The sequence below is a fragment of the Protopterus annectens genome, chromosome 13.part0 (genome assembly GCF_019279795.1).
Source record: "Protopterus annectens isolate FY-2018-M chromosome 13.part0, PAN1.0, whole genome shotgun sequence".
NCBI lineage: Eukaryota > Metazoa > Chordata > Ceratodontiformes > Protopteridae > Protopterus > Protopterus annectens.
This window is the reverse complement of record NC_056747.1, coordinates 570,139,922-570,167,666: the sequence shown is the minus strand read 5'-3', so window position 1 is coordinate 570,167,666 and position 27,745 is coordinate 570,139,922. Positions and strand designations below refer to the sequence as shown.

The 27,745-nt window shown below is 41.3% G+C and overlaps 1 protein-coding gene across 5 annotated transcripts in view; it reads left to right on the top strand.

Moving 5' to 3' along the window:
- Positions 1–27,745, top strand: part of DTX2 (deltex E3 ubiquitin ligase 2) — a 1,297,167-nt gene that overhangs the window by 781,297 nt on the left and 488,125 nt on the right. For 4 of the 5 annotated variants that reach the window (XM_044054219.1, XM_044054221.1, XM_044054218.1 and 1 more), the window contains exon 5: positions 18,254–18,388. The exons of the other annotated variant lie outside the window; for it this stretch is intronic. In XM_044054219.1, coding sequence (XP_043910154.1) covers positions 18,254–18,388 — 135 coding nt within the window. The remainder of the gene's footprint in view (positions 1–18,253; positions 18,389–27,745) is intronic. 5 annotated transcript variants of the gene reach the window in all.

Sequence of the window (27,745 nt, the reverse complement as noted above, 5' to 3'; positions counted from 1 at the left end):
TTCTAGGGTGGTAGGTTTAGAATTTGAGCCTTGCCTAAAAAAGGCACTATGGGGGTGGCAAGAGCCTTAGCCAATATCCGGAATCCCAGGGGTGACAGGTGCAAGCCGTCCCTTGCGAAGCAGCGTGGCTTGTCAAGCATGTCATCCCAGGCAGACAGACACTGGATCCCCTTCGAATGACACCAGACACCAAGCCAATTGTTAAAGCTGATCATCTTGTCTATATATTGTGGCATCACTCTTGGCGAAGGAAGGATACTGCTCAGGGCCAGGGTCATACCTGCCTGGGCTACATAATCAGAGAGCTCCTCTATGTCTCTTTTCATGTAGTCCAGGGAGGTACGTCTCAGGTCATTCACACCAGCATGGACAATGACTGTGTCATATTTGTACTTGCCGTGGAGTGACCCGAGTGCTTGCGTTATGTGGCGGATTCTAGCGCCCGATAGGCAGCTCACTGTGACCCTCTCCTTGCTCAGCCTGGTGAGTGGGACGTCAGTGTGTCTGACTATGGAGTCACCTATTACAAGTATGTTTGGTGTTGTATTTGGCCTTAAGGGCTGTGACTGCTTTGCACACTGCTTTTGTGGTTTATGTGATGCTTGTGGGGTGTCTTGAGGTAGCAGTTGTTTGGGTGTCTGCTTTGGAGGCCTCTGCTGCTTAGGTAAATTTTTACTCAGAGCCTCCGAGTATGTCTTTGTGTGTTTATGTGTTTGATTCAGTGGAGTGGTAGTATTTTGTGAGGCTGGTTTTGTGGTGTGTGTAGTTTCCTTCTCCTCCTGTCTGGTCTTGCCAGTCCTGAGTTGAGAGAGCTCAGCCTCCAGTTTGGCTAAATAGCTGCATCTCTCAAGTATTTGTGTTATGTGGGAGGAGGAGAGGGTTGTCTGTGTACATGAGGCAGTTATAACATTGCCTCAAGATTCCCAGATTCACCAGCTGGACCGAGAGGAGATTGACAACTGACCTTTGGACATGCTAGAATAATATTGGGAAATCCTTAATTGAAAACAAGGGCCAGTGGGGAGTGAGGGTGTAGTGCTTTTAATTTTTAGTGCTGACTTATATATCCATGATATTTGTTAGTGATAAATCACCAAAAGGTGAAATATATAGACTGACAAAAGTAGGGAAGTAATGTATATGGGTATGGCAGGGCAGAAGACAAGAAAAAGGACCACCCCATACAGCTGGGCAAATGCCAATACCATAAATACTAGGTTAAGTATATAAAATACTTAGCTCGTAATTAGCAGTCAATTAAATACCATTACCTTCAACTAAAGATTCTGTATATTATCATATACTAAACAAGTATCATAAATAGGTCTGTTAATGTCAACAGAACCAAATGATGAAAAAAAATATAAAGTAGTGAGAAGGACAGTATTCACATACCCAATATTATTTAGTTAAAGCTAAGACCATTAGCTAAACATATAATATTCAACTGGGTATTTATATCCAAACTTGGGTATAGTATATATGCTTATTAATTATATCAAAGTGGAATGTACCCAGTATGTTCTTGCAGCCAAATACGTCACAGCGGTAATTCCAAATAGCTGTATATACCAAGGAAAAAAATATCTAAGACCTATCGTGGAACAAAACAAATACATTCTGAGAGACACCAAACAATTTTTAGGAGATTTATACCAACACTTTAGTTGTATACCAATGACACAAGACAAGATGTTCGTCACATTAGACGTTCAATCATTGTTTACCATCATCCCCAATGTGGATGGAGTAGTAGCTATCAAGAAATATTTGACTAAACATAGTCATTATTCAGATGAACCCATAGACCTTATAGCCATGTTCATGGAGGATATATTGGAACATAATGTTTTTGTTTATCAAGACAATCTATATATACGTGATGGCGTGGCTATGGGCACTTCTTGTGCCAACAGCTACGCCAACATGTTCTTGGCCATGTGGGAGGAAGATGTATTATTTCAATGTGCATTACATATCTCACACGTGCGTTTTTATAGACGCTTCGTGGATGACGTCTTCCTCATTTGGGAAGGCAGCTACCACAATCTCCAAAGATACATAGATGTGATCAATAGTTTTACTCCTTATTTGAAGTTCACGTTCGAATATTCAGCAGATCGCATAAATTTCTTGGATGCATTTGTACAGAGAGTGATGGATGACCAAGTTAACACCGGGGTTTATAGGAAAAGTTGTTATAGGAATGCCCTTTTATATAGGACAAGTATGCATCCACAGTACATATTTAATAATATAATGAAAGGACAGAGTATGAGAATTTCGAGACTTAATGCAACACAAAAAGGATTTCAACAGGAAATAGATTTAAATTCAGGCTTATACAGAGGGGTTACAGCCAAGAAGAAATACAACATAACTTGGATGATATATATGATCTAAGGCTCAACAGAGCTGCCCCGTATTATTCCAACCAAGCTAATGAAAGAGTGACCATCGATACCTATACTAGGCAGACTAGAATTCCCATGTATTACACAAGTGATAGGAAAGATATTATAGACATTATTAATAAACATTGGCGGATTCTGACCAGTAATGAAGATATTACACATATAGTAGGAATAAAACCAAGTTTCCAATACAAAAATAGATGTAACCTAAAAAGACTTCTATGCTATCAGAATGATAGACACACTAGTGATACTTGGAGGGGAACGAATCAATGTGGTAAGTGCAATTATTGTAGCTATATAAAAATGGGAACACATTTGTACATCCAGACACCCAACAGATTTTTTTCTTTTAAGGTTAATGCCACATGTAGTACTGACAATGTAGTTTACCTGGCCAGTTGTGAAATATGCCAGGCGTTTTACGTCGGCAAGACCAACAGGACACTCAGGACAAGGATTAGAGAACATCTCTATGCCATTAGAATTCAATATATGAATAACGCTCTAGCTAAACATGTCCAGAACTGTGGCCAACAACATAATTTTACCTTTATGGCCATTGATAATATAATCCCACTAGTTAGGGAGGGGTAACATTCGCAATGCCACAGAGAGAAGAGAAGTTAATTGGATGATAAGATTTAGGGCAGATAAAGGCAGAGGCCTTAATGAAAGAGCCTCCATTAAACCAGCACTTAGGGCAAGGCGCTATAAGTAACATCAAGTTTATGTGTACTGTATATACTTCATATAATTTTGATTGTGATATGTTGTATATAGGACATGGATGAATTTGTGTCCTTTATTCGGTAAGCGATGGTTCAGATAGTATAACTTAATAGACGTTAATGTGACTTTTATTTTAAATATCTTTTAATTTAAGTATTCCGAATTTTATTTAATTATATATAGATAAAAAATTCCTATATACATTATGAATTATAATGATGACTATGTAATAGTCATGCCTGGATATAAGGTGAGACTTTAATGTGATAAATACATAGTATTATATTCAATATGGTTCGTTTCAACATTTTTAATATAAAGCCCATCTATATGATAGACAGTATATTGGAACCAGATATTTAATGACTAGTGTATATTGATGCAGTCATCAATTTGAAAACTATAAGATGTATATTATCGCTCTGTGAATGTGTACATATATTTTTTATATATTCCCTTATATATATTTTTAATTAGTCTTTTATATATCATAAGGGCATTGGTGAGCAATGTGCCCATTTTACGCACTTGATTTAACTTACAAATGAGAGTTCTGTTAAACAGACTCTATGCTGATTTATCATGAAACTGTTTTGATGTACAGATTGTGCAGATTTTGATGAGCATATATCAAGTCACGTGCACTATTGTCAGTTAATGTTCTTACCCACTATACTATTATTTTGAGACAGTGTTTTTAGCTATGCTATATTAATTAGACGCTTGATGAAATGTGCAGTTTTAACGGTATGAGTTTTGTTTACATTTTCTAAATATATTGTTTAAGTAGATGCAAGCTAATATTTAAAAGAAGTAATTGGATATTAGCTAGAGATTTTAAGTTCATCACAAATATTTATTGTATGAACTATCATAATTTATCATCTATAGTAGAAACTGTATATATTTATATGTCCAAGGAGGCGCCAACATCAAATATGTTTAATAGATGTGATTGGACATCAATTTTAATAACTATCGGATGAACAATCAAGGTTAGTTATTAACAATAGAATCCGTACAGTTTTATGAACCAGTGGGCTCCAACATTTAGTAAGATGCAAACTACGTACATGCGTCTCTGAACTGTATAGAAATTGATGCTTCGCATACTCTGGTATGGTTGTAGATGGACAATTATGAGCATTCATTGATTTGTTTCTAATTCATTCTTTCGTTTATCAGTATAGATAATTTTAGAAAATTTATATACGTTGCCATATTATATACCATTCGATAGAATAGGATGTGGTTTTAAATGGTAACGCTCACTTTGTTGGTTTTGTAATCTGATGTTTTTAATGGATTTTATCACAAGTACATTCTTTGTAGTGTTTGTGCTACATATGAGGGACTGCAATGTGTTTGCTTTGTTATATGTCATGTGTATGTTTCTAATGGAAAAATGGAAAGGCTTCACTTTGCATGCTAAGCATTAATAAGTTTTCCTTTGATGGTAGAAACAGATTTGATTTATATCTCTTTAACATCATAATTAGATGCGTTTTAATCAAGCATGTGATCTATATAAATGTGATTAGATGGATTTTGAATGTTAACGGTCTGATGAAGCCATAGTGAAAGCGCTTACCGAATTGTTACTCTATAAACAGATTTTTTTTCTTTTAGACAAACGGAGTTTTATATGTTTATGTGAATATTTTATGCATGAACTATTTAGACGCCTTGGTTATCTCCTAGCCGCAACTATTGGATTATTTATTGGTGTATTTTTGGCGGGCAGAGAGATATTCACACTGTTGGAGACGTTAGTTTATTGTTTCGTTAATGAAACAAAATGTATGAACCAATAATGACAGAACTGCCCAATTCACAAAATTTCCATCATAAGAGTCTACTCAAACATCTGTAATTACAATCCACCAGTATCAGTAAATATGCACAATCTCTGCAGAAGTAAAAGTCTTCTAAATAATTCCACATTGAAGAGATCTGTAACTAATGAAGAGGTTGCTGCTAGCAAACAACTTTATATTTCATAGTTTCATCTACAAATAAAGTGCCTGTTGCCCTTGAAGAATAAAAATGCATATTTTATATTAAAAAAATTACAAGCTAGTAATATCGCAATATAGAATGGGTGGCAAACTGTAACAGGTTCATAGTTACCAAAGGAGAACATTCTCAGGACTTGCAGCATCCACCCCCTTTAAAGTACAACAGTACAGTATCAGCAATTCATCTACATACTGTGGGAGTAGAGCCCCACAACCTTCTACATCAAAAGAAAGTATACTACCTACTGTGCTACTAGCAATGCAAACAGATTTAGCATAAGCAGCACTAAAACTTCTCTTCCCCTGAAGCTCTCAGCTCCTTGTAAAAGCCACTTGCCACTCAACTATATCTCTTAACTTTGCAGAACAAGAAATCCAGAAAAAGCCAAAATTTACTGGGGGGGGGACAAAGGCCCAAACCAGGTACACATTTTAAACACTGCTTGTATAATCTTAGAAAGTTGCTAAAATAAAATGTTTTGTATTACCATGTGTTTTCTGAAAGACAGGAAGACTGAAACATAAATAACTATCATCATTATATAGTGAAATCAGTTCTCATTGATTTGAAAGAAAACCACAAATTTTAAGAGGAACAGACCAAAAGTATGAGCTAAACATCCAGACATTTGAAAGCTACACACTCACCCTGCAGCATAACCCACACTCACCCACCCTGCAGCACAACACACCCACACTGCAGCATAATGCACCCTTACTTACCCTGCCTGCAGGCAGCATAACACACACACACACACACACACACACACACACACACACACACACACACACACAGCATAACAAAAGCACAAAAGATTAATTCCCTTACTTGCAGCATAACAAAAGCACAAAACACACTGTAATGAAGTAATTCAAATTCCCACACACAGAGCAGCAAAATGTATTCATTGTAATGGCAAATTAATTCCCTTACTTGCAGCAAAACGTAGCAAAAATCAGCGCCCCTTAATTGAGCATTAGCAGCAAAATGAGTGGCAAATGAGTCCCTTAAACAAGACCTTAACCTTTTAAATTGTGCGGGTTGTCGCAAAGAGCAGGGTGACGTCGCACACACATCAGTCTAATTGCCTTATTTGCAGCATAACAAAAGCACAAAACAAGTAATTCAATTCCCACACACAGAGCAGCAAAATATATTAATTTTAGTGGCAAATTAATTCCCTTATTTGCAGCAAAATTAATTTTTTTACTCGAAGCAAAATGTAGCAAAAAAGAGCCCTTAATCGAGCAGCAAAATGAGTGGGAAATAATTTCTTTAAATGAGCAGCAAAATGGTTGGCAAATTATTCCATTAAATGAGACTTTAACATTTTAAATTGTGCAGGTTCTTGGGAAGAGCAGGATGATGTTGTGCACGTACATTGCCTTACTTGCAGCATAACAAAAGCAGAAGACAAGTAATTCAAATTCCCACACACGGAGCAGCAAAATGTATTTGTTTTAGTGGCAAATTAATTCCCTTACTTGCAGCAAAAAACGAGCCCTTAATCAAGCAACACTGTGGCAAATTAAAAGCAGCAGCAAAATGTATTCATTGTAGACAAATTCCATTACTTGCAGGCTGCAGCATAACAAAAGCACAAAACACACTGTAAAGAAGTAATTGAAATTCCCACACACAGAACAGCAAAATCTATTCGTTGTAGTTGCAAATTAATTCCCTTACTTGCAGGAAAACTTAACTAATCCTTGTTATGCTGAAAAACATAGCAAAAACGAGCCGTTAATCAAGCAGCAAAATGAGTGGCAAAAATTTCCCTTAAACGAGCAGCAAAGTAGCAAATAATTCCCTTAAACGAGGCGAGACCTTAACCATAACATTTTAAATTGTGTGGGTTCTCGAGCAGGGTGACCTCGCATGCACATTGGTCACTGGACCAGTCATAAAGAAATATGTCCTTAAAAATTAAAGTAAAGTGCATGTCCCAAATTAAACAAAAATAAATAAATAACACTGCCAAATAAACGATCACCGGACCAGTCGTAAAGAAGAACATCGGTCACCAGATCAGTCTTAAAGAAATATGTCCTTAAAATAAACCAAAATAAAGTGCACAAGTTTAACATTGACATGACACCGGAGTACCACTACCACCTAAACGATCACCGGACTAGTCAAGAAATCTGTCATTAAAATTAAAGTAAAGTGCACATCCCATAAACTTCCAGGGAGAGATGTGTAGTGGCCTGTTTTCTTTTACATACCTGGACCTGACACAGAGAGTAAATCTTCTCATCCCAGGAGTGCAAGCAGACGCTGGGCAGACTGGACTCTGCTGGAACCTGCACTGTCTGGGTCTTGGGCTTGGCAGAAGTTAAGACTTTAGTTAAACTGTATAAACAACTTCTCCGTTCGCTGCTGTAAACAAGGTAAACACAGTCCGACCCAGGTACTGAGTCTCCAACAGTCTGGCAGTCTGCCTGATGTCATCACTCCCCTTGTACCCCTGGGATGTGGGATGACAACCAACTAAAAAAAAAAAAAAAAAAAAAAATCTGAAATTGAAGGGGACACTCTGGAATTCGTGGCACCCCATTATTTTGCCCTCAAAACCGGTAAATACCGAGGAATTCGGTATGGTTGAGAGGTATGACCTGCATATCTATCAAAAAGAAATGTTAGCTGTACAGAATGCTCCGACAGCCTTCAAGGACCACATTCTTTCAGGACAATTAATGATAATGATGAACACCCCCACTGTTATGTGGTACATAAACAAGCAGGGGATACACATTCGTGCCCCCTCTGCATACTAGCCATGGCATTTTGGAACACAGCCCTGAGCTATCAAGTACATTTACAAGCTCATTTCCTGTCAGGAAAACTAAATACACAGGCAGATGAACTAAGCAGAAACCTCATGGACCCACATGAGTGGAAACTGGAACCAAGGATTTTCAACATGTTGACAAGCAAATGGGGGAGCCCAGATATAGACCTGTTTGCCTTCCTCCAAAACTATCTGTTGGACAAATTCTGCACAAGGACTCCCCACAAACAAGCTTGGAAAGTGGATGCTTTGTCCTTCAGCTGGAAAAAATTATCAGTTTATGCTTTTCCTTCTCTGCCTCTACTCTCCAAAGTACTACTGAAGATCAAACAAGACAAACCAAGGACGATTTTGATTGCACCAGACTGGCATGCCAACACTGGTACCCCCTCCCCCCTTGCGCAGTGTCACTGTGGGCCCCATGGCACCTGCCTCAGACTCCTACTCTATTGTCTCAGTCTGAAAACCAAATTCTGCATCCTTAACTTGAAACACTGAATCTAGCAGCCTGGCTAATTACATAATTTCTCCTTTACCATCCCTCAGTAAACTAGTGATGGCTATCATTTTAGAGGCAAGGAGGCCTAGTACCAGAAAGTCTTGCGCTGAAAAATGGAAAAGATTCTGTGCCTGGAACCAGTCTTAAGGGATGAGCACAACAGTTACCAATTTACTTCAGATTTTACAATATTTAACTGAGATGCTTCATACGGGCCTGTCTTTATCCTCCATCAAAATTCACGCCTCAGCCATCTCAGCTCATTATAACACAGAACAACTCCTCTTCTCTCATCCACTGCTTAAGCAGTTCCTCAGAGGGGCCAAAAATCTACGACCACCCAGGAGAGCTCCAACTCCAGCCTGGGACCTTAACTTTGTATTGGAAAAGCTCACCCTTCCTCCTTTCGAGCCAGCTGCCACTGCGGACTTAAAATTCCTTTCATGGAAAACAGCTTTCCTTTTAGCAATCACTTCAGCAAGAAGGGTATCTGAATTACAGGCCCTCATGGAAGTGAAGCCTTTCATCATCTTTCATGCGGACAAGGTGTCCTTCAGGACCAATCCCTCCTTCATGCCCAAGGTGGTATCCAGTGTGGCCCTTAATCAGTCCATACATTTGCCAACCTTCTTTCCTAATCCACAGATCAAAAGGGAACGGATTCTGCACTCCTTAGACGTGCACAGACAACTTAGATTATATTTGGACAGAACTAAACCCCAAAGGAACTGTGATCAACTGCTGGTGGCATTTGCTGCAGGGGCAGAGGGGAAGGCTATTTCAAAGCAAACCATTTCCAAATGGATAGGCCATTGCATTCATTTTTGTTACAAACACCATGGAAAACCTATCCCACAGGGAATCAGACACCACTCTACCAGGGCTGCATCTACCTCTACAGCCTTTCTCAGAGGCGTCCCTACCAGGGACATCCTAGAAGCTGCTACCTGGAGTTCTGTACATACTTTCACCAAGCATTACCATCTGCCAATTTTCTCTAAATCCAGAGCTGGCTTTGCCACTGCAGTCTTGCAGGGCCTTTTAGCTGGTCCTAATTATATTTAAATTCCTCCTCCCATCCTTAGCTTTGGGAATCTATCCAAAAGTGATGATTGCAACAGTGAAACATGAAGAACATAGTACAGTTGTGTACACTTACCATAAATGCAGATGTTCGAGTGTATTTACTGTTGCAGTCCTGGTTACCCTCCCTCCAGCCTCCTCCTTTTTCTTTTTTGGATATACCTCTACTTTCCTTTACTATCTTCAAAAGTGTTTTGGTGTATTTGCTTTTTTGTTGGAGGTATAACCTTGTATATTTATAGATTTAATTGCTTCCCATTAAGGAGGCACCTGACATCTGGGGCAAGAAAAACTGATGTAATGGCGTTGGCTGCATGTTTTATACCCCTGACGACCTGACTTCATGGAAGAAGGGACAGCAACTGACGCAGGACCCAAGACTTTGTTAATCAGGCCGACTGAGGGCTACTGCAAGCAGATAACCCAAAAGTGATGACTGCAACAGTGAATACACTCGAACATCTACATTTATGGTAAGTGTACACAACTGTACTTTACTAGGCATTCAGTCAAGGAGAACAGTGAGGAGCCTATTCCAATTTCCCAGCTGCTATGGAGCACTGTCTAGTCGGTTAAGTGGCTTGCTCAGAATTATGCAGTAGGGAAATAGACAAAGGGAATCAAATTCTGGACTGTTTGAACCAGTTGTTTAATAGCTGATAGACCCGGTCCTCTACATTGTCAAAACACTGTCTGTATTAAGACTCTGCTTTTTCAAACTTGATCTGTGCATGTATTGTTATTGTATTTTGCTTTCTTTTTCATGTAATGTTCAGCGCACTACGGAATGCAGCATCCCCCTTAAGCTACTTCAGTGTCAGCACTGGATAAAATTAATGTGAGCATGTGCTGTGATACTAGAACCTACAGCCTTCTGATCTTTCAGCACTAAAGGCATGTGTTTGCTACTTATTGAGTCAGACACTGTTGTTCATAATGTCTGTGGCTACAGTCCATATAGGCTAGTTTGGTTAGAACCCAAATCTGTTTTGTTTTGATTCATTCAACATTACGTGTGTCAGAGGGAGTATTTACTGAAGCTGAATGACCACAGAGAATTCAGCATGTGCTATAGACACAACTTCACAACCATAAATGAAAGGCTTATCATGGGAGATGAGGTATACTGTAGAAGGGCTGATTGTACAGAATGGAAAAGACCTGCGATAGTCATTGGTTGGGATGGAGATGTAGTATTTGTATAAGGGTGCAGTCTTAAAGTCGAAACTGAAGCCGATGATCAGTATGCCAATAAAAATGGCAGTGATTTAGGTGAGGCTTGCTGGAATCTTTACCAAAGTAATCATAAAAGGGAAATAAAAATGAGATTGAGAATTCAAGAGTGAAGTAGCCACAAGTGGTGCATCAAATAAGGCTAAACAATAAGTTTTGTGGCAAGAGAAAAATTGGTGCAATATCGAGCTGCAGTCTCAAAGTAAGCAGAAGAAAAGGTATAATTTGAAATACTTACACCCCACTGATGATACAGGCACAGAAGGATTTGTTGACGTGTTGTGTAAAAATATTCACAAAGACTGATACAATACAGCGCTCTTAACTCGCACATGAAATATGGTTTAGTCTTAAATGAGGACATATCATTTTTGTCAGCAAAACAGGATGAGATGAGGAGCTAGAAAGAGTTATTTTGAAGAATTTGATGATTCTGACAGGAATGCATCTCCATTAGGTTATAGTATACCCTAAAGGAAAATGGAAGGAATAACACGTAAAGCTTATCTTGTGCCTATGGGTTTCAAGAAGGTTGTATTAAAGAGCTTTCCAAAAGATTCACCATCCTTTCAGAATCTCTTTCTGAGCCTTTTGTCCATAATTTGTCAAAAACAGTGGCAAGTTGTACAGAAGCTGCTGTTAAAAAGAAAGGGATAATTAGTAGGGCATATAAAATAACGCATGTTAACTATGGGAATCAATCAGAGGAGGTTGGAAAGGATTGGGAAGAGAGATTAGATATGCATTTTATAAAGAAACAATGGAAGTACATATGTATGGCTCTCAAATACTTAACAAAATCTGGATGATTTATGATTTTTCCCTGTAAATGTTTGCATAGATACTGTTATACCCCAAGCAAACTCTGAAGAACTTTTCCTCAGGTAGATGGCAAATGTTGGAGGTGTAATTGGGAAGAAACAGGTACCTGGGTGCATTTATTCTTGGAGCTTAATAAGTTGGTAGACTTTAAAAATGATGTCAGGAATACTGGGTGAGCAAAAGAGGAATTAAGAATTTTTTTAGCTGGGTTACAGGATCTGAATTGCCTAGACATAGTAAGGCTTTGTTAAGTTTTATTCTGGTGGCTGCCAAAAAAACAATTAATGGAAAATGGAAGTCAAAATCTAGACCAACTATACTTGAAGTAATGAGTGTTGTAACAGAGATTTAAGAACAGGAAGTGGGATCTTTGGAAAAGGGTAGGAGCAAATTACATAGAAAAAATGGAAATTGTGGAACAATCCATGCAGAAACGTGTTTTGTAGGAGGAATGTGGTTTAAGACAAGGTAGGAATTGAACAATTTATGTAATGTTTTGATTGTATGACAGATAATATATATGATAAATAATGTTTGTGAATGTGAACCTGTTAATATGGTTTGATTACTTTTGTGACACAAGCAAACTTAGACATTTATAAAAGTGATAATTCAGTAAAGGTGTTTAACATGACTAGTTCATTTCCTAGACACCAAGTCTGCATTTTTTGCAAGGTATGAAGCTCTTGGGATATTTGTCTTCCACTGTTCTGTGTTTGATGACAATCCAAGCATGCTTATATGGTCTTGGCAAATGCATCACTCACTTGGTGGAGCCAAGTGACCGATGTCTTTGTCAGTAGGAAGAATCTAGTTGACCTTTGGGTCGGAATGGTGAGCTGATAAAATCAGCAAGAAGAGTAGTAGTATTGCTGGAACAGAATTCATCAACTGTGAGTACTTTCCTGTGGTGGACCCTGTTTTCACAAAATCTCACCTAGACAACACTGATGTATGCCATTTAAGTACAGCCTATATATCATTGACATAAGTAAGTTAAAACATAGACAGCTGGGTGCACAAGCCTCCCCCCCCCCAATGCCCAATCCTGGTATGGTGCCAGAATGGGAAAAAAATGACTGTGTAGAATCCTCAAGAAATGGATCATTCCTACAATAGGGTTAGGCCTGGATCATGGGGAGGATGCCCCCTGTGTAGAAGTTTGTAGTAGTCCACAAAAACTGACAGGCCAAAAAAAAAGAGAGCTATAGAGTAGACTATTGAGGATAAGGAAGAAATTGTCTTGCTATTGCACAAGAAGCCCAGAATTTCCAGATAAAATATTCAAAAAGAGTGAGAAATTCAAGGAAAGAAAAGTACTTGCACAAAAAAACTGTCAGATGCTTCAAATGCAAATATGTGTTGATTAATACAACTGATCCATGAAAAACGTTACACAAAGAAACTTTGGGTCACTTGGAAAAAGAAGAGAGAGCGAAAGTGAAAAAATATAAATAACAAAACCTAGATATTTTGAAAGGTATGAAAAACATGGACATGGGGAAGAGAAGTGTGATATGGTGTAATATTTGTGCAAAGGAGAAAGCCAGACTAATCAATATGAAGAAAGCAGCTCCAAAGATATGAGAAATACATTTAAAGGCACCCAGTTATAGAAAATTTCGCAATGGGGGTATGTATAACATAAGGTTAGTAAAGTAGAAGTTAAATAAAAGCTGAAGTTATAGAATGCCTGCGAAGTGAAGGATTTAGTGTAGAAAGTCTGACACAGGTTTTCATAGCACGATGGAACAATGAGTCCCTAAATTAAGAAACTGGTAGAGCAGGAGACATCTGAAGAAATATGTACTTGGGAAAGAGAGATTTAATGTGGTGCAATATTTATGCAAAGAAGAAAGCAAAACAAATCCATACTAAAAAAAAAAAAAAAAAACCACCACCAAAAATATTTTGAGAGAAATAGAGGTATTCGGATATGGAAAATTTCACAATACAAAAAATAAAACTAAGGGGAGAAGTAGAAACAATCAGTAGTGGAGAAGTTAAAGAAGTAGAAACCGAAGTTATGGATTACATGCAAAGTGAAGGATTTAGTGTAGCAAATCCTGCTGTGGTAACATCGCAGCATGATAGAGTAATGAGTCCTCAAATTAAGGAGAAACTGGTGGAACAGGAAGCATCTGATCATTTGCCACATGAAGATCATGTGGAGCCTTCAAAGGAAATTAGTATAAAAAATCAGTTGGAGTTGCACAGCAAGAAAAGGAACAGGAAACAGTGACGACTCTGGTGCAGTCAGTGTTGTGGAGTGATAGGTCAGTGAGTTCACATTTAAAAGAGCAACAGATGATGCAGCTGAAGAGAATGTTCACAGAAAGATCTGGAACTTTCTGTAGAATGTCCTCAGGAAACAGCAAAGAATGTGCCCTCCGTTTAGAAGAAAATTATCAAGGCAAGAGTTGCTTGATTTAATAGAGATGGATAGACATGTTATGGTCTATGAAAGAAATAGATTACAGAAAGTAAATAAGACCCAAAATGTTAGACGTTTTATAAGAACAGCACAGTAATCAAGACTATTAATAGAAATTCATGTGATATAACAGAATTAGGATATATTGCTGTGCAGCTAAGTTAACAGTCTTGCCACGCAAATGCAGAGCAATAAGGGAAGGGAAGGGAGGCGATAAAATGTTATCGTGGAAGCATGAGAGAGAGGGAACTTTAATTGCAGTCAAGACAAGAAGTGTCACTGTTAGAAGAGTGTAGATGAGGGAACAGATCAACAAAAATACTTAGAAAGATGTGCTAAAAAAAAAGAATGTGCAATATCAGAACAGACCAGGATCTATCATACACTGTTGCCAGTAATAAACTAAACATACCAGCATAGACAGGAAAACTTAGATGTTATGCAGAGAAACATAAAGGAAAAGTACAAAACAAACAATTCATTGATGACCGAAAAAAAATTGATATAGAATTAGGGAACAAAACAAAAGGAATGGAAACACCACCAAAAAAAAGGATAGACACATTTTGGAGAAATATTTATGAAGACCCTTTAAAACATAAAGATGCTGAATGGGTAGAAGTAAAAGGATCATTAAGAAGTTCAAATGTACAGGATATTAAATGGGGTGAAGTAACAGCCAAAGATATTGAAACAAAGTTAAGAAAAGCTTCTGAATGGAGTACCCCAGGTCTAGATGCAGTACCCAACTTCTGGCTTTAAAGTATTAACATCTTAATACAAAGATTGAGCCTTGAGTAAGAACTGCTTCTTTGCTCATCCCAAACAGACACCAACCTTCTTAACAGGAAAACCGATACTCCGCCTTAAGAGTAAACCTACAACCCATCCTAAAAACTGTAGAACAGTAACGTGCGTTCCACCAGTATACAAACTATATACTGGAATTGATGCATACAGAATTTATGGTCACTTAAAAGAAAATTCATTCATGGCAAAAAAAAACAAAACAAAATGGTAGCAGTCATATGGAGCAAAGGATCATTTTCTGCTAAATAAAGTCATAACTTAAGAGTGGTCAAAAAAGGTGAAGAATCTAAGTATGGCATGAATAGATTACAAAAAAGCATTTGACAGCATCCACATTCATGGATAAACGAGTGTGTACATATGTACAAGATGCATCCTACATTGATCAGTTACATTACAGTGACTACGAAACAGTGGCAGTTTTGCGGTTGCGTCATGACAAAAGGGCAAATGATTATTGCAAGGATAAAAATATTCCAGGCTAATTCTTTGTCACTGCTGTTTTGCCATTAACCCATTAAGCTGTCTACTTAACAGATTAGGTCTTGCTTATAATTTTGCTTCCAGAAACCATCTGGTTGTAAACACTTCTCATCTTTTTGTGAATGACTTAAAACTGTATAGTGTACCAAATGAGGAGCTGAAATCACAACTGCAAGTGATTAAAACTCTCTCAGTTGATATAAGAATGTTGTTTGGTCTTGATAAATGGCGAAAGAAGCATTTAAAGCAGGAAAGCTGCATGCAGTACCAATAAAATATCAGTCTGGGATAGGAATGTGATATAAAGAAATTGCATAGGAAGGGATGTATAAATATTTGGGAACTGATGAAGGATCAGCAGTAAAACATGAACAAATGCGATTACAACTCCATAAGGAATACTTCAGAAGACTAAAACTAATGCTGAATACAGCCCTGACATCTGGGAACAAAGTCCAAGCTGTAAACCAGTTTGCTTTTCCTGTTTCAACTTAGTTTGTGTGATTGACTGACCCCAAAGGGTATTGGATCAGTTGGACAGAAAAACATGAAAAATGCTTCATGCTTATCAAATGACATGTAAATGTTGGTGTATACCAAGATTCATATAGCCTTTGTTCTGAAGGAGGTATGGGCCTCCTCAAAATCGATTGCAGTCCATTGAGTGTAGATCTATACATGCCTACTGACTTCACCAGATCTAAACATAGTGAAAGTTTTAAAACACGAGGAGAAGTGATGTCTAAGATAACTTCTCTGCTTAGTTTAGCAGAAGCATATCTGTGTCAAGCTGGAATGGACATAAAACCAGAAGTAGACAAAAATTAGGCAGCAACTGAATGTGCAAAAAACAGAGAAGACTAAGACGAGAAGGCAAGAAATATGGAAAAGGCATAAATATTGTGCTAAGTACAGAAAATTCCTGGAACAACCTCATGTTCAGGATTTGGTGCAGGAATGGTTAAGGAGAGGTGAATTTAAACCAAAAGATGAAAGGTTAATGTTGGTCCAGGTTAGTGGACGGATACACGTTGGTTTGTTGCTGGGTGTGATACATAAGAGGGTGTGTATACTGAAAGGCAGATTATGCAAACATTAAAATGTTGAAGTACCTGAGAAGCATTGGAAACATGAGCCACAAAGCATTACAGAGAGTGATGGGATTACATGGTGTCACCCATTACTTAAAGGTTCAGAATATAGATGTGAGAGAACCCAGCTGTATTAGTCCATGTAAAAAAAAAAAAAAGACAAAAGTAGCATTTGATCATTGTAATCACAGAGTGTAACAATTTCAGTGTCTTGTGTACAGAGAGAGATTCATAAAGTATCAGGATTTGTAGGCGGAAATGAGAGCAATGTAAAAGAATGATACCCAGCTATTTCCAATAGTAGTAGGAACAATGGTTCTCAAAAAAAATTTGTCTTATTTAGATATGCTACCTATATATGTAACTCCGTATGAATTGCAGGAGTCAGTTCTGAGCACATTGTAGATGCTGCAGAGATCAAAGGTTGAAACAATAGTAATTTCATGAACTTTAATCATCCCCTAACTTAGGAATGGGGTTCATTTCCGCCATGGTATTAGAAACCCAAAAAACTTAAGAGAAATTAAACAATGTTGACCCTGCTGACATATCTGACTCCTGTGCAGAGTCAAATTAAAATGGCAAATAGTTTTGAAATAACTAATTTGCTAGTGCAACAAATGTCAACTAGATTTTTTACAGAAACGTGTGCACTTTATTACTAAGGTATGCCTGAATACTCGTGTTCAGGGGAATATCGTTATTTTGGTATGGCTTCTTTGAAAAAGTTAAGTTTCAAGATAGATGGAATTTATTCTTTTAAACATTTTAAATATATAATCGGTGTGTGCAGCACCACATCTGAGCACACATGCAGGCATACACGCAGTCTATAACACTGCCAAAAGCACACAGTCATTGCCACAGAGGTGGATACTAGAGAAAACTGCCATAAAGTCCGAACAAAACTTTGCGCCAAAAAGGCTTCCTATAAAACACGATGCCAAAGTCCCAAAGGAGGTAACTGCAACCTTAATCTGTACCTCTGTGTTAACTTTTTTTAAAACATTTTACATAGAGGTTCAGTAGTCAGTATGCCATTTTCCTTCAAGTGCCTTTAAAATCTGTGGAAGCCAAGCATATCATTCCCACTAATACTTACACACAGGCTTTATCAAGTTTTATAAATGTAAGATGTTTGGTTTTCTCTCTTAATGGTAAGGCGGGCAGTGCATGTTGCGTCATGAGCATGCCTGAAGCATCTTACTGTGCAGTGCAGCATTTTGCATTCTCTTGTACATTAGAAAAGCATGTCGGTGACCTTTTTGGTGCCAAAGTTCATATGCAAAATTTGGCCTCTTGGAAGCTGCACAGCTTATGAAGAGATTTAATGTATCCTTGTTTACAGTTCTCTGTCTTCTGACATGGAAATTGCTGCACACTTGGCATGTGTTTGTGTATGCTTCTGTATGAGTATTTGGCTGTACATAGTATTAAAAAGCATGGTCTCTGAGTTTGTAGAGTATAACATAGTTAGGAAATGCGTATATGAGGTTGATTGCTAACTCGCTGTCATTTCAAGTTTTTATGTTGTGTAGCTGTTCTCACCTGCACTGCTCTTCAAATGTAGTGGCCTCAAATCTGGTATCATGTGCTATGCTGCATCTGTGCTTCTAAGACAGTGCTGTCCAGTTGTCTTTTGTTTGCATTTAATCATTTTCCTTTATTTCACATCTCATTCAATTTACTTTCATGTTTTATACGGTTACTTGGTCAATTTAATTTGTTACTGTAAAGTTGAGATCCATTTCATTGTTTTGTTAATTTTATTTTTAATTGATATATATTAATTTTATTCTTTACATTTTTGTTTCTGCATTTTTGGCATCATGGCACTTCCAGATATGACGGCTATGTTGATGTCAGCTGCTGGATTCCCAGTGCGTTGTTCTCATGCACAGAAACTTGCTAGCACACCTGCTTCCAGTAAAAAAAAACACGCTTCACTTAAGAAATCGACGAAAATGTCCAAAAAAGGTAGTTCCATGCTCTATTAAGTTATGTAATTGCTAGCATCTATTATATGGTGCCAGCATTGCTCATTCAGGAGCAGATAGATATCCATTTCTCATGTGTAAAAAAAAAAATATGAAATATAAAAGCAAAATATATCAAAAAATGTTAAACTGCACCAGCTTTACTACCCAAAAAACAAAATGCTGGATTATTTTTATGTCTAGACAGTTAAGCTGCTTAAACCTTGCTGGTTAGAACTGAATGACCCAGTGCTTATGAAAAAATTAGTACGGGACCACTGGAATAGTCTTTGGTGCCAGTGGAGTTTTCCCTGTCACTGAAAGAAATGCATTGGTGTCTTGGAGTATTAAGTAAAGGTGGAGAGGAGATTGACATATTCTAGATCAATAGTAATGTCAAGCTGATAGGATGTAACGTAAACTTTAAAACTAATCATGTTGAAGGGAGCGTAAACAAGCTGTTTGCAATAAATGCTTTTTAGATGCATGACCAAATAATTACTTGCAAATGAGTTGTGCACTAAACTGTAACAGAGATTGAAAAGAGAAGAAAGTCAAAGCCAGTAAGTGAGGTCAGTTGATACTTTAGCTTAAAGATGCAGACTAGGTAGGTGTAACTGTCTTGTGTGCTGGTGGCAATTGTGTATACCAGTTTTTGGTTTGCTAGTCAACGAGAGCAGAACTGTTTCTGCTGCTTTGATTTACCAGCTTTTTTTTCTGTAGATACTACGCAGAGTAGCAGCTTTTCTTTTAATCTCAGTGTTTGGAAGTAAGCTGTGTAAATTCATAGAAGAACAGGACTTGATGACTTGCAGCTTTCATTTATTGGAAACCAGGAGGAGGAAGAAAAAGTGCTTTGGACACTGTCATCTGTAGTAACAGGAAGATGTCCTTCTATTCCTATGTTGCAGTATTCTTGGTGAGGGATTTCCTGCCTTCAGGCGACCCGTACATCGGCTCCTATACAAAAGCTTCAGCTTGGCTGTTGCAGCTGCATGGGATGTCACATTTGGAGCCATAAACCAGGGACCCTATGTATGACATCTGCACGCACAATCCTCAGAACTTTTCAGCCGTAGATGACTTTGCATCGTACGATTGCTCTCCAGATGTCAGATCGACAGTAGATAAGTAACCCCTTGGGTTATTTACATTTCTAATATTTTACCAATCTTTTGCATTGCTTAGGCTTGGTTGTTGTAGCTTTCAGCTGATGTCAGGTAAAAATGAAAGTGCCAATGCGGGTGCCAGATTCCCCATAAGGACGCCCATGACAAATGCGTTTTCTGCTTAGGCCGGGAACACAACCATAACGCCTGCCCTATTTGCAAATTTTTTGTGCCCAAGACCTTACGTTGCCGTTTGGCAGCCCTAAATCTTTACTTAGAAAACCAATGCCTCCAACGGCTGGCTCTCAGGATGGATCCTGCTTGGAGGCTACCCAAGAGCCTCCGCATAAGAAGGCCAAGATGCCTAGGCCTTCATCGCTTGCCGCTTCGCTCCCAGACACCCCAGCAACTACTGATATAGGAGTCGAGCGTTCAGCGGATTCGTCACCTCCATCCACCTCCCTCACGGAGGCTGCTGCACAGCTGACGTCCGGCACGTCCACGGACCTTTCTCGGACACAGATGCCTGTTGATGTAGAGGGGGACCAGATTTGGGGGTTCCTTTGCCCGGGATCCAGACCTCTGATACAGCCGCTGCCAAACCCAGCTCTAGACATACTCCAACCAAAAAGAAGCAGAAAACTAAACATATTTCACCTGCTTCAGAAGCCCCTCCAGACTGGGAGGCCTTCACCTCCTCTCTTTTGCAGGCCTTTATGGCCCTTAGGCCTTCTGCCTCACCCACAACTCTCCTAAGCCCTAGGCCTACCTCTGCTTCTTCTATTCCAATGGTCCCCCTCCCTGAGGAAGAAGAAGAACATGAATCTACCCACTCTTCCTCAGATGAATCCATCTCTTATACATCCCAGATTGCTTCTCCCAAGGAATATTACTCTGTTGATGAGGATTCTGTGGAAGAGGATTCTCCTCCTGAAGACACTACATTTGGTGAAACCATCACCAAAATGAAAGACTACTTCAAATGGGGTACTTCCCAGATGACAGAAACCCAAAAAAGATACTTTGAACTGCTGCAAGTGGAGTCCCCCTCCCTTTCAGCTGTTCCCCCTGCATACTTGGATGCATTTACCTCAGCCTCTAGAACTCCTGACTCAAAACCCCCTGCACATAAGAGCCCAGACCGCTTCTACAAGGTGCCAGAGGAACAACAATTCCTCATAAAGCCTCCTTTAGCAGACCCAGCAGTGATAGCCACTGCCCCTGACAAACAGTCTAGGTTGCTACCTTCTGCCTCCCTTTTGCCCATGGATAAAGATAGCAAATCCATGGATAGGATAGGCAAGAAGGTGTACACTTCCTCCACTTTGGCCTTCATAGCTATTAACTATCAAACACACACGACCAAGTATGCCCTGGACTTAGTTACCCAAGTCACCTCTATGTTGACTTCTATTCCTGACAGTCCCATTAAAATGGATATCTCCTCCAAATTATCCTTAGCACTACAAGTGACTAGAAACTCTATAAGATGCAGCTACGATGCTGCAGAAGCTTCTGCTTGCACTGCAGCATCAGCATCTGTCCTTAGGAGATAATCTTGGCTTAGACTACAAAATCTGCCTGAGGACTTCAAGTCCATAATCTTGGATGCTCCCCTGGATCACAACTTCCTCTTTGGAAAGCAATCTGCAGACCTATTTAAGAATCTGCAGGAAAAAATCAGAGAGTTACAGGACATTAAACATCTCCTGGTATCCCCTATACCCAAATTTTATAGGAACTACCCGGCTAAGACTGCCTTTGTTAGGCGTAACCCACATTCTACTGCCTCCTCCTCCAGACCCAGAAGAAGAACTAGAAGACATTCCTCTTCCAGGCCCACTGGCCACCTCCTCAACCTAGACGGTCCTTTCAGGACAGGGGAGGTCCCAATAATGAGTGACTGCCTTGCTCATCTGCCCCCCTCAGCTAGCCTTGCCCACTGTTTCCCCTTCTGGCAGAAAATCACCACAGACCAATGGCTATTAACCATTATTCAAAAAGGATACTTCCTTTCCTGGAAACAAATTCCCCCTGGATAGGCATTCCATTTCCCCCAAAAAAACAGTGCCATCTCCTTCCACAAATTCTGTCAGACCTGCAACAACAAGGCACAAATAGAACCTGTTCCCAAAGGGCAAGAAGGAAAGGAATTCTACTCCTGTCTATTCCTGGTGCCTCGAAAGGATGGCCCCTGGAGAACCATTTTGGATCTCTCCTTCCTAAACCTTTACCTGCAGGTACCCTCCTTCAGAATGCTGTCACTTACCACTCTCTTGCCCCCTCATACCCTCAAATGCTTTCATGGTCACCTTGGACTTAAACAATGTCTACCTGCACATTCCTATCAGGGCCTCAGACAGATGTTTCCTGTGTTTATCTGGCCCATCCTCGCACTTCCAATTTACGGCCTTGCCCTTTGGCTTATCCACTGACCCAAGAGTGTTTACAAAATGCCTAGCCCCAGCCATTGCCTTGCTGCAGGACCCAGGGAATCCAGATTTACCCATATCTGGACGACATCCTTATCCTGGCACAGTTAGAAGATTCCCTCTTAAGAAATCTACACTTCACTATGTCCCTTCTACAAAGCCTAGGGTTCACCTCAAACCTCAAGAAGTCCCCCCTGAACCCAGACAAGGACAAGATATTCCTAGGTTGCAGAGTCAATACAGACTGAATAAAAGCTTTTCTCCCACAGGACAAGGTTCTGTCTCTAGCTTCCCACTTCCAGGAAGTATTGTTCTCCCAGACATTCACTGCAAAGCAATTCCTTCAACTCCTGGGATTGATGGCAGCAACCATCCCCATGCTACCATTGGTCAGAATGCATATGCGAAACTGCAGTGGTCCCTAAAAATATCTGGTCACAACACCAGAATCATTTGGAACAAGTTATTCCCCTTCTTCCCTGTTTAATGAAGGAAAGCATTTGGTGGATCCAACAAGTACACTTAAACCCAGGCCTTCCACTGCAACCCCCTCTCCCCACACAAATGTTGCATACAGATGCCTCAGATTTAGGTTGGGGAGCCACCTTGCACTCTTAGAGTCCAAGCCCAGTGGCAACCTCCCATGATAACCAAACACATCAGTGTAAAGGAGATGACAGCAATATTTAGCTCTGCAAACCTTCCTACCCCTGCTGCTACCAGGTCCTCTTCTAATAGTGACGGACAATACCACTGTAATGTGGTACATCAACAAACAGAGAGGTACCAAGGCATACCAATTGTGCAGGCTAGCCCTACTAATTTAGGACCTAGCATCCCAGCACAACATATCCCTGCAAGCCAGCTACATCCCTTCGCAGGACAACAAGCAAGCAGACCTTCCTCAGCAGAACATCCTCTCCACAACACGAATGGATGCTGGACAGGACGGTCTTCCTAGACATAGTCCACCAGTGGGCCACTCAACAAGTAGACCGGTTTGCCTCCCCCAGAACAGGTAACTTCAGACCTTCTGCACAAAGATATACTCCCCCCAAGCATGGAGAGTAGACGCCTTCAGTTTTAACTGGGAAGGAAAGTTCCTGTACACCATCCCCCCCCTTCCCTCTGATTCAGAAAGTCCTTCTGAGAGTCAGGAAGGACAAACCAAAAAACTTGCTAGTGACTCCCTACTGGCCAAGGCAGTACTGGTTCCCCCTTCTATACAATTTAGCCAAGGGCAATCACTGCAAGTTACCCCACAATGTGGACCTTCTGACACAAGACAAAGGAACTCTCCTACACCCAAGCTTGCAAATGCTATCCCCGACTCTGTGGGTGATAAATTACTAACCCCCATTCAGACACCACTATTCAGAGGACATGCTATCAATCCGGAGGGAGGCCAGGAAACTCACTACTAAAAAATTATATTTACTCAGTGGTGTCGGGGACAGGAAAGGGACCCTTATGAGGCTGACACTCCCCCCCCCCCCCAGTCCTCTCATATATGTGTCACCTTATAAAGGGTGGACTTTCCTATTCATCAGTGAAAGTGCACCTCTCCGCATTATCAGCCTGCTTACCTCTAGGTCCTCCCTTGTTAGCCAGGCTACATCTGAAACTTTTAAAGGCGTCTTACACATCAGACCACCTAAGAAGCCTATCCCTCCTCCATGGAACCTGAACTTCATCCTGGAAAAACTCACCCAGCCCCCTATCGAACTGGCTGATACAGCCTCTCTACAGTTTTGTACTTGGAAAACAGTACTGTTAGTGGCTATTACCTATGCCAGAAGGGTTTCTGAGCTACAAGCTTTAATGGCATGCTCACCTTACACCATTTTTCATAGGGACAGGGTCACTCTGAGAACTAACTCTTCCTTCATGCCCAAGGTAGTCAATGACTTCTCTCTAAATCAATCCATTCACCTACCCAATTTTTTCCCATCTCCCACTAAGGAAGGAGAGAGGATACTCCACTCTCTACATGTCCACAGGCAACTGAGATTTTACCTGGACAAGACTAAAGACATTAGGAAATCCAAACAACTCTTTGTATCTTTCCACTCCAGGGCATTGGGCAAAGCAGTCACCAAACAGAGCATTGCATCCTGGATTAGAAAGGCAGTCACTTTCTGCTACTCATACCATGGAAAAACACCTCCAGTTGGGATTAAGGCACACTCCACAAGAGTAGAGGCCACTTCCAAGGCCTTCCAAAAAGGCATGGACACAGCTTCCATTATGGAAGGAGCTACATGGTCCACTATACACACTTTCACCAAACATTACAAACTGGACCAAATTTCCAAAGCACGCGCAGGATTTGGCAGGGCAATCCTACAAGGCTTTCTGGAATCTTCTTCTGCATCAGCCACCCTTTCATCAAACTAACCTGTGGTGCTCTCCCACACCAAGAATACTGCAACATAGGAATAGAAGGACATAGAATAGTAAAATCTTACCATAACCATAGATGTCCTTTTCTTCCATATTGCAGTAATGTTAAGTTGTCATTCTCGCCTTCATTCTTGCTGGATGGGTTCGGAGCCGATCCTCGGCTCCGACTCGGCCTATGCTATAGCTCGAGAGCTATTTTTACCTGCTTGAGGCAGCCCTATATCCCACAATACCATGCGCTAACTCCCCAGATCTCGTTTGCCGCTTCGCTGCGAGGTTGCCTTTTTTACCGGCTCAGGTCAGTAAAGGAATTTTCAACAAAGTTTCTATTTTTTGAGTTAGTTTATTAGGTTATTTTCCCTACTTTTGTTCCCTATCAATATTATACTTAAGTGTTTGTTTCATAAGCCCTACCCACCCTTGTAGTTAACTTTTATAATCAGGCCTACAGGCTTTAGTTTTTCTGTTTACTCACCCCTGTGTGTGTGTGTTGTTGTTTTAGTCAGCCCCCTCATCTCCCCCTTGTGTGTAAGTGAGTGAGTGTGTGTGCTGATTGAGTGACTGTCTTTAGGGCAATGTCCAAAGACGTTAAGGTCTCGGGATTCAAGAAGTGTGACTCGTGCTGTCAGAAAATGTCTCTGACAGACTGTCACACTTCTTGTGTCTATTGCTTGGGGCCTTTACACCTGCAGGACTCTTGTTCCGTTTGTCACGGATTTAGTTCAAGAGTCCTGCAGAAAAGGCGTAACAAGCTCATTCTAAGGGGCTTGTTAAAGCCTGATGACTCCCCGTCCAAGTCTGGCTCGGGGAAGTCATCAAAAACCGCCAAACCCTCGGCTCCAGCTTCTGAGCCGAGGGCTGGTGTTGTCGAGACGGCTCCACCCTCTGTTCCGGCTGGCTCCGAGGTGAGCAAAGTGGGTTCTGCTTCGAAACCATCATCGGAGCTGACCCCAGCGCGCAAGCGCTCTAGGTCCCCTTCTTTAGAGTCCGTCAGATCGGCTCCGAGGTCCCCCCTCCTATCGGAGCGGAGTCATAGGACTCATTCATCGAGGTCTTCCAGGCTCTCCGACCACAACATCGAGAGGGTAGTCAGTAGACTCATAAAATCTCAGGCTCTGGCCCAAATGCTTCAGAGCCCATCTCACCAGACTGTGGCTCCTTCGATACAGTTATCCATTCCTCCTCCGACTCATCTCTCGAGTTCGGAGCCGGAGTTTGTTGGAACCATGACCTTGCCCACTTCGGAGCTGATACCCCCTCCTTCGGCTCCGGTGTCGTCGGCTCCGACCTCTTTTTTGGTTCCGTCCATGGAGAGGTCCGGGCGCCGGGACTCCATTGTCGGCTCCGAGGGGGCGAGTGGCATCGGACCCTTGTCCGACCCCGCTCTCCCTCTCGGAGCTTCGGCTCTGGTTAGTTCAGCCTCGACATCATTCTCGGAGCCTTCTCTGTCAGTTCTGGGGGCGGGTCCGGCCTCTTCGGAGCCGGAGCTACCTTTGGTGTCTGATAGGGGAGCCTTCGAGGTGATGAGGAGTGTGCTGGACCCAGTGTCCACTCCTAGGTTAAGTTCTGCGGCTCCTCCCTCTGTAGTGCCTGTTACGGTCTCTGGCCACCCTCCTATACCCGACAGCAGAGATCCAAGGTGTAAGGTACCCACTTTGGGTGTTTCCTCCTTCTCCGAGGGTTCCCCTGAAGTTTCAGGGGAACCCCGTAGGAAAAGAAAGTGCAAGAGGAAGCACATAGACTCCCCCGAGTCTGTCACGTCGGACACCGACTTGGATGAGTCTGAGGGTTCCCCCAGATCCCCCTCTGAGGATGTCTCCTTTTCAGACATCCTGGAGATCCTAAGACAGAGGGGAAATTGGTCCACTCTCAAACCTTCCGAGGATGAGTCGGTTTACCTTGACGCCTTTGGATCTCGCCCTTCCACCTCCTGGGTGTCTCCCCCTTTCGACCCACTAATGGAGGTAGTGGCTAGAAAGGCGTGGGCAGCTCCTGATTCAATGGAACCTACCCCTAGGAGGCCTTCTAAATTTATTTCTGCACCAGATGACAAATCCTTTCTCACCAAAGGTGTTTCAGTTGATGCTATGGTGGTAGCAGCAGCCACTAAGAAGGAATTAGCTGATCCTTCTGTACCTGTTCATCCTCCTAACAAAGAGTCCAGGACCATGGACAGATACGGCAAGCGGACCTTTGCTTCAGCGACATTTTCTATGCGATCGCTGAACTATTTATGTCATTTCACCTGCCTTCAGAGAGACTTGCTCACAGAGCTGGGTGAATTGGTACAGGATCCTTCTGCTGCGGAGTTTAAGGACAAAATAAACTCTCAGCTGGCTACCCTGAACTCCATTGTTAACTCCTCCATGCGGCTAATCTCTTATGCAGCCGATGGAGCGAGTAGGGCCGCTGGCACAGGCGTTGCGTTGAGACGTCACGCTTGGATGCGACTCTGTAACTTTGCCGACTCCTTCAAGGCGTCCTTCACCAACACCTCCTTTGACTGTTCGGAATTGTTCAGGTCTCAGGTGAAGAATACCCTCACCAGATGCGAGCAAGATGGTAAGACTCTCTCTGCCGTGGGAGTCCATTTTTCCACGCCTTCTACACCTTATCCTAAGGGACAGAGGGGTGGAAAGATGTGGTTCCGCAAACCACAGGGAGTTGCGCCTGCCGCACGTGGTGAATTTCCCCCTAGAGGCAGAGGGTGGAATAATAACAGACGCTGCCCCAGGGGCAGAGGGGGTCCACAGAACCAGGGTTCCAGGGAATCTTTCCCTGACCAACCCTTTCAGCATCCCTGAGAACCTGCCCGACTGTCCGCCTTCGGAGGCAGTCGGGGGAAGATTATCTCTGTACCCAGAAGCCTGGCAATCCATCTCCCAAGACACATGGGTACAGAAGATCATATCCGAGGGTTACAAAATTCCTTTCACTTTCCCTCCGGTACAACCGCCAAAACCCCTACCAGACGTACCACTCGCACAAAGGGGTCAGGCTCAGCTAGAAATAAAAAAGCTGTTAAACAAAAGAGTCATCCAGGCAGTCCCAACAGATCAGCTAGGATCCGGAATCTACTCCAGATTCTTTTTGGTACCAAAAAAGACAGGAGATTGGAGACCCATTTTGGACCTCAGCAGGTTAAACAACTATGTATTAAAGACAAAATTTTGGATGGTAACACTGCAGTCCATTCTACCCTTTTTGGGCAGAGACAACTGGATGTGCTCGTTAGACCTCCAGGATGCGTACTACCACATAAAAATACACAGGCGCTCCAGGAGGTTTCTCCGCTTCCGGCTGGGAGTCGGTCATTTTCAATTCAGGGCCCTGCCCTTTGGTCTCACCACAGCCCCCCGTGTGTTCACCAAATGTTTGGCAGTGGTCACGGCTCACCTGAGACAGAAAGGATTC